This window comes from Aphis gossypii, chromosome 1 (genome assembly GCF_020184175.1).
Source record: "Aphis gossypii isolate Hap1 chromosome 1, ASM2018417v2, whole genome shotgun sequence".
Lineage (NCBI taxonomy): Eukaryota > Metazoa > Arthropoda > Insecta > Hemiptera > Aphididae > Aphis > Aphis gossypii.
This window is the reverse complement of record NC_065530.1, coordinates 55920181-55928987: the sequence shown is the minus strand read 5'-3', so window position 1 is coordinate 55928987 and position 8807 is coordinate 55920181. Positions and strand designations below refer to the sequence as shown.

General features: G+C 27.2%; 2 protein-coding genes across 7 annotated transcripts in view; both read right to left on the bottom strand.

Moving 5' to 3' along the window:
* LOC114127068 (PCI domain-containing protein 2) overlaps positions 1-8807 on the bottom strand; it is a 564778-nt gene that overhangs the window by 166547 nt on the left and 389424 nt on the right. The window lies entirely within an intron of this gene.
* Positions 4092-8807, bottom strand: part of LOC114127072 (complexin) — a 193334-nt gene continuing 188618 nt past the window's right edge. For 4 of the 6 annotated variants that reach the window (XM_027991190.2, XM_027991188.2, XM_027991192.2 and 1 more), the window contains one exon: positions 6928-7976. In XM_027991190.2, the coding sequence (XP_027846991.1) occupies positions 7903-7976 (74 nt within the window). In that variant the 3' untranslated portion in view covers positions 6928-7902. Of the gene's footprint in view, positions 6414-6927; positions 7977-8807 lie in introns of those variants that run through there. The other 2 variants (XM_050207461.1, XM_050207459.1) reach the window with 2 other exon arrangements.

The window sequence follows — 8807 nt, the reverse complement described above, 5'->3', positions numbered from 1 at the left end:
TCATACGATACAGAAAAAAAAATATTTTTATCAATAAAATTAAATAGTAACTTTAAAACAATTATCTGGGTAAAAAAAAAAAAAAATCAAGAACTAAATTATTTTATAGTAATGTTGTCATACCTAGATAGTTTATAAGCTTATAATATGAGCATATATTGTATGTGTCCTGATATTTTAAAAGCTTTATGTATAATGGATTATACATAAAATAACAGTAATAAAGTAAAATCATTATTTTAGTATTGTCCATCGTGGCAGTATTTTTAAGAACTAACACTAGACATTTTTGTATCATATTTGATTATTTGTAGATAGCTTTTACATCTGATACTTTTCAGATTAATTGTAGAAAGGGAAACTATATAACCTCGTTGTTTTAGTTGTCTATTAATTATTACAATGTGTTTTTATTTGTTGCGAATTAAAATAATTTATATTGACAAATATTAATATCGTGTATTTGTTGTCTTTTGTATAATTTAATATGAAATTTGAAAAGATAAAAAATTATACTATTTGTTAAGTGATTCATAAGAATAGAGTATAAAGTATCACACCAAAAATCATTCTTTAGAACTCAGTGTAAAAAAAAAAAAAACTAACTATTAATTGATATCCTGTAGTGACACAACGTTTAGATATGTTTAAACCTTTAAAAGAGGTGATATAATATGGAAACTAAGTAAAATGAAATTTTGTTGATTACAAATACCTATGACGACAAATAAGATCAATTAATCAACAAATATTGTTTGTATATTATTAATTTATTTGTATTTATTTATACATACTTACATGTTCTGCAAAGATTAACTGTGAAATTGATCTTTTTATCGTTACAGATACCTATTTATAATTACAAAATAGCATTTTACAAAAATCCATCTTAAAAGTACATTTTTGGTTATAATGTTTAAGCTATCTAACCAATCTGCTTGCGAGCACCTTTGTGTCTATCTGCATAATATTTCTGATTGTCTGATACCTTAAATGATTTTAAATGTTCAGCCGTTTGTCTTTTAGAACTGGAGAATGGATTAACACAAATTAGCACGATTAGGTTAAATTAGATGCTACTACCTTTTATTTTTTTTTTATTTAGATTTGCACCACCACTGTTGACCTTGATAAATGTAAACATAGTTAATATTATTTACCACAAATTAAATACCATTAAATATATTAATAATTATAATAATGCATTCGTCGCGAAGTATAACATGAGTAATAATATAGTGATATGTAATCGTAGATACTAAATACAGACAGTTACCTATGTCGGACAGAACTTAGAAACATAATATAACTTTTTATTAGTTATATCATGGCTAGAAATACCTAGCAGTACAATAAAACCTACACGTTTATAGATTTGTACGGTAAGTTAAACCTAATACATTTTTATTTTTATTACACCAAACTCACCTATATATTGTGTTACGCATGGCGTATTTTACTATCCTTGACCTTCCCATCGATATTAGTTGAGATACAGACTTTAAAATCAGCCTTCGTCATGCCACTAATGATATTATATATTATTATTATGACATTTTATCGAAAATAAGTATAATATGAGTGTAATCATGTAGCTAAATTGCCTAACTAACTCGCCGTGTTACTATAATTATACAACACGTTATTTGCTATTATTAATTAAAAAATAATATAATATTCTAGAAAAAAATTATTTGGTCATTGGGAATTTAAACTTTTTTTTTATATATACGTGTTGATTGTATATGAGATAATAGTAAGGTAAGATTAAGCTCGTCAGTTATCGTCCTGGAAATAATATAGTAAAATAATAATAAGCTGTAATATTATACAAATTTCTAAAAATAAAAAACACTAGGAAAACTGAGTTTTCACATTTTCGCTGTGTAAAAATCTAGATTTTCTGAAATTTTTATTTTATGTTATAATTATTATATAATATACACCAGTTACCGTTTTAACGCCATGAAATATCAACTTACTGATACAGTTTTACTCGGAAGAAACAGAATAAGGCTGTGGTTTTCCAATCCTGCTTACGTATCATATTATACAACAATAATTACAGCAGTGTGGACAAATATTAAAAATTTCCTGTGTATTACGTTTCGGTTAGATCGATTTTTATTGCTAAATTGTTTCATAACGCACACGGATGGTTCTAAACCAATAAACAGTAAAAATATTATTTGGGTTTTATTAGAAATATGCAATAAAATGTTTTGATTGCTTCAAACTTAGATCCTGTCACTGAATCTAAGGATATAGGTATTTTAAATTCACAAAGCTCTTCTTCGTACTAGTGAGTTATGGCATTCTTTTAGTAGGTATTATCTTATTGATAAATTATTTTTAATAAAATACATATGTTCTCAACAGGGGCTCAGTTAATGTAGCAAATTATATGTAAATACAATTTAATTAATATAATATTATCAAATTTAATACATAATGGCGGCGAATCCGTGAACTCAAAAAAATACAAACTCTCTAAGAAAATAATATCTTTGTAAAGACACAAATATGATCATTAAGTCACATTGATAATCAGATTTTTTTGTGGATTATTATATGCAATGAAATAAGCTGGGGCACGTTAATCGCTTTGGATATCACAAAAAATAGATATTTTAATCATGCAAGATAATATTATTAATTATGTTTATTATTAATTAGTCAAGTAAGAATAGTCTAATACCATATTAGTAAAATAAAAAATAAATAATATTACCCTATATCACGAGAGTGCCAACTTGGTCGTCCGGTCGTTGAAGCGATCATTAGAACTTTTTAGGAAAAAACTCATGTATTTTTATTTTCATACAAATGTCTTGTATATACATATTGTTCGTTTTCAATGCGTTCATTTGTGTATTTAATTGTATTTAAATTTCAAATTATGATTTAAGTTGAATTAAAACTACTATACTATAGGGTATTTAAGACAAATATACTTTTGATTCCGCGTATGCTTAATAAACCTAGAAAGCTAAGAGAAATAAATTGTTAACCAATCATTAGTGGTTTATTTGGTGAATTTGAACAAATATTGATTAACCCACTGGTTTGTGCATGATGAAAAACACGCATCCTGAATCAAGGGCGCCCATAGAAATAGCCCCTCCTGCCCCCTCTCCCTGCCGGCGCCCATGTCCTGAATGCAGTATTGATGTGTAAGATCGCCGGGAGGGTGCGTTATGATCTCCATACTAAGGAATGTTCGATTTTTCGGCATGTGCGTTAAGGGTAGGTGGCGTAAATCGTAAATTTGCCTCTACCATTCGTATCGCCAGACCGTAATTGAGCCAATCGAGACTGTGGCACGTTAATAAAATATAATGACCATATTGGGACAGAGGTGTTGCCAGGAAATCACGAACGCTGGCGCCGGGCGCGGTCGAGACAAATTGAAAGTATTTCCGAACAAGACTTGACGACAACGACGACCAGCGAAAATTGCGGTAGCAGAGACGCGTGCGGTAATATTCGTTTTTCAGGCAGGAAGTGCGAACAAGGGGTGGACGGGCGTTCTCCTTATCACATTACCTCCACTGATGATCAGAGCTAATTTTAAATTATTTTTTAACTGAAATAAATTGGTCCGTACATTATTATAATATTATTGTGCAGTGTGCACGTATAGTATAGCATTATAATAGTGTCTCTTCTTCTGCGCCTCTACTTAACGACCCATAAATCGTCGCCGTCGAGTCGGAATTATTTTCATCATCCGTCCAAAATGAAAACGTTATATCATTTATAATAATAATAATAGTTATATATAATTTTTTATGCTCTCTCTTCTCTTTTGTTTACGACCTCGCTATTTCATCGGATTCGATGGCACCATGCAACGTCAGTCTCCGGGACTACGAACTATCTGTGCGTATTATTATTGTTAAACGTTGTGACTTTTGCGTATTTGTTTCGGTGGTTTTTTTTTTTTTTTTAATCATCACGGCTGAAGTTGAACGAGTCACAACGGTACATCAGAGATGGTTGTGTTTTGTTTTCTACGGTTAGTATATACATCTACACTAGAATCAGTCGAGGATCGTGTGGAAAGGAGGATAAAACGTAAAACTCAACAATGGGTTTTTGAACAATCATATTTTACTGGTTCACATCCTTCGAAGTTCTAAAAAATAAACAACAAATAAATAAAATTACTAACTAAGAATTCGAATCCATTAACACAGACGGAAATCATTGATTCGTACATACGAATATTATATTAAACATCTATAGAATAAATTTTATATTTAATTTTAATTTTAATTTAAAGTAATAGTAGTTTTTTGTCTTCTAAAATTTGTTACATTTTCTATTATTTATAAATAAGTTTTTTTTTTTTATTATTATTATTAAATAACATGTTTCTACATATAAAATCCCAATAAATATTTAAAATTATATAATATATATATATATATTTTTATAATACGACTCTAAATAAAAACAATAATAATAATAATAATAATAATAATAATAATAATAAAAATAACAACTAATATTTTAACACAAAATCGCTATTTACACAATGTACGACTATGGTATATTATACACTAAAATAAAATTATATAATTTCGCATGTTTGTTATTTAATATTATTGTGGATCGTGCAGACCGGAGTCGTTCGACTGGTACAAACAAAATTTATTTTAGGTTTGTCGTTAAAATTTTATATAAATGTTTAATTTTTATCAATATTACACCTATATAATTCAATATACAATCAGTACAAACAATTTAATCAATATTTTTTTTCTAATATTAATTTAGATAATTTTGAGCAGTCTATGAAATTACTTTTTACACATTCGTCATTTGAATGCTGCAAAACAATAAAAACAAAGTTAGATGGCAAATAGCTTATTCGTTTGAGAATATTCACAGCCTGATTTTTTTTTTTAAACAAATATATATATTATAATATATTTTTTCCAAATTTAAATTTTTGCAACAGAATGAGAGATAGAGAGATAAAGAATGAGAGACAGTGAGTAACAGTATATACTTTAGTAGAATAGTCTAAGACGGCATATGTTTGAAGTTCGAAACGGTGTTTTAATTTTAATTTTTTTTTCTTAAAACGTCCACAATAAACAAAGAACCCGTAGAACAAGCGAAACGTAAAAGCTTGGGTCCGGTTGAAATACATAACGCGTAGTGTAACCTAAAAAGTCGAATCTAAAAAAAATGAAAATACAAATTATATAAGAGATTTAAAACTGTAACGTATAACAAAAAAAAAAATAATAATAAGTAAGAGAGTATAATAATATAAGTAAATAGGGTATAAAAGTATATTATAACATTATAATAATATCCATGTATAATTGTAATAATAGTAATAATAATAATTTAACGGTATAATAATGTATGTAACGATGACAATGTATTGTGCTGCTGGGAGGACGAAACGAAACGATGAGAAACTGAACGCATTAAACATAATTGACAAAAACGTTGGCCTTTTAACAAAAACCAAACTAAACTAAAGTAATACAAAAATAATTGTTTACCGAAATAAAATATAATTATAATATTATTATGTAAACGTTAAATAATTGTTCAGAATGATGGGATACCGTGTTTTGGAGAACGGCTAACAACAAGGTATAAATATTGTGTTTATTTTTGTGTTATTATTTTGTTTTTATTATTATTGTCGTCCCTCGAAAAAAAAATAGTAAATACTACAAAGAAAACGACGAAAAAATTTGATCCCCAAGGTAAAAATAAACATACTAACAGAATATCATATAATTATTTTATCGAATTATTATTATTATTTTTTTTTTTGATTTGTTATCATGAGTGAAATGACGAAAAACCACGATTACATCTATTTTATATCATAACCCGTATATGGCGTATATATTATATTAAGACAGTATATGTGTACTCGCTATACCTCAAACTACTATTATACACATCTATATAATATTATATTGAACGAGTGAAAGTCAATAACTTGAAATAAAAAAAAAAACGTTAGAACGTGTATGTAAAATATATATTATGTACATGACGTGTCGCGTATGCGCGTAAACGCGTATACCAGACGTATGTACACAATAATATCATTATTATTATAGTAAAGATTCAAAAGACGTGTGCTAATACTTCACTTGCTCTATAAATTTTTAATTTCACAATAATTAACAATATATATTTTACTTCGATTTCATTTTAAAAACTGCTGAAAATCTAACTCGACGATTATAAATGTTATACAATAACAACAACAACAATAATAATAATATTTTAAATCCTATATATATATATATTTATAAATACATGTGCACGTTTCACGTACGCACATATATTTTTTTATCATAATATTATAGTGTTCTATATAATAATAATATATTGTTTTAAATGGGTTTGAATCACAATATTTTTTCATTTTTTTGAAAATTTACGCTGTTTTAGGTTTCTTATAGTTTTTAATTTTTTTTTTCTTAAAACGTCCACAATAAACAAAGAACCCGTAGAACAAGCGAAACGTAAAAGCTTGGGTCCGGTTGAAATACATAACGCGTAGTGTAACCTAAAAAGTCGAATCTAAAAAAAATGAAAATACAAATTATATAAGAGATTTAAAACTGTGACGTATAACAAAAAAAAAAAAATAATAATAAGTAAGAGAGTATAATAATATAAGTAAATAGGGTATAAAAGTATATTATAACATTATAATAATATCCATGTATAATTGTAATAATAGTAATAATAATAATTTAACGGTATAATAATGTATGTAACGATGACAATGTATTGTGCTGCTGGGAGGACGAAACGAAACGATGAGAAACTGAACGCATTAAACATAATTGACAAAAACGTTGGCCTTTTAACAAAAACCAACTAAACTAAAGTAATACAAAAATAATTGTTTACCGAAATAAAATATAATTATAATATTATTATGTAAACGTTAAATAATTGTTCAGAATGATGGGATACCGTGTTTTGGAGAACGGCTAACAACAAGGTATAAATATTGTGTTTATTTTTGTGTTATTATTTTGTTTTTATTATTATTGTCGTCCCTCGAAAAAAAAATAGTAAATACTACAAAGAAAACGACGAAAAAATTTGATCCCCAAGGTAAAAATAAACATACTAACAGAATATCATATAATTATTTTATCGAATTATTATTATTATTTTTTTTTTTGATTTGTTATCATGAGTGAAATGACGAAAAACCACGATTACATCTATTTTATATCATAACCCGTATATGGCGTATATATTATATTAAGACAGTATATGTGTACTCGCTATACCTCAAACTACTATTATACACATCTATATAATATTATATTGAACGAGTGAAAGTCAATAACTTGAAATAAAAAAAAAAACGTTAGAACGTGTATGTAAAATATATATTATGTACATGACGTGTCGCGTATGCGCGTAAACGCGTATACCAGACGTATGTACACAATAATATCATTATTATTATAGTAAAGATTCAAAAGACGTGTGCTAATACTTCACTTGCTCTATAAATTTTTAATTTCACAATAATTAACAATATATATTTTACTTCGATTTCATTTTAAAAACTGCTGAAAATCTAACTCGACGATTATAAATGTTATACAATAACAACAACAACAATAATAATAATATTTTAAATCCTATATATATATATATTTATAAATACATGTGCACGTTTCACGTACGCACATATATTTTTTTATCATAATATTATAGTGTTCTATATAATAATAATATATTGTTTTAAATGGGTTTGAATCACAATATTTTTTCATTTTTTTGAAAATTTACGCTGTTTTAGGTTTCTTATAGTTTTTAAATTTTTTTTTTTTTTTTATATATTCATTAGGTTATTTTTTGTTCCGCATCGTTTTTGAACACATCTTATTGAACACTGCACTTGCTCTCAATTTGAGATTTGAGTTCGTTCACTTGTGTTTCGATGGTATTCTTCAACTCTGTGAACAAAAATTAAAATAAATCTAAACAACGGTGGTATAGCTATTAGAATAATAAATAATAATGTAAAAAAAGAATAAAAAGTATACAGCACATTGATATTCGGGGAAGTCGTTTTATATTAAATTTGAATATAATAATAATTATTATTATTATGACTTAATCCTCTGGTTGGTTTATATGATGGCCGAAAGTTTTTGGTACATACCATCACACCGGAAAATAATATGCGCTCGTAAGCTTTCATTCCAAAACTTTCTTATCTCTCTTATCGGTTTTAAACTCCTCTTTGCAGTGTTTTCATTCAAATGTCATTAATACATTACGCTCCTTGGAAATCGTATTATTATTATGATTATTCGTTTACTTATTATAATAATAATAATAATATTATACATCACGGGCTGAGGCGAGTGGGAATTATTTTTTATTTGCACATGGCGTGTAATATTGCGCTCTGTTGTTTCCTGAATTTCAGAAAATATAAATATAATTCTAACACAACAGTTCTCACCGGTGTCGCCCAAACCTGTGATTTAATCGAAAATCGTCGAATTTTTTTCTTTTTCATAAAGTAAGTTCATTTTGGAAATTCTAAGTATCGTCACGCGTACTGGCCCGGAATAAATATATCGTCTTCACCCCATGTCGATATCGGTTGAATCGATTTTTATTATTATTTTTTATTAAATTCGAGTCGAAATTATCACAGTAAAATATTATATTGTACTGTGCGGGCAAAAACACAATTATACACTGTCACTGAATATTGCGACGTGGTTATTAAACATATTTGTCAACTTTCACGGCCTTTTTCGACAAAACGGCTG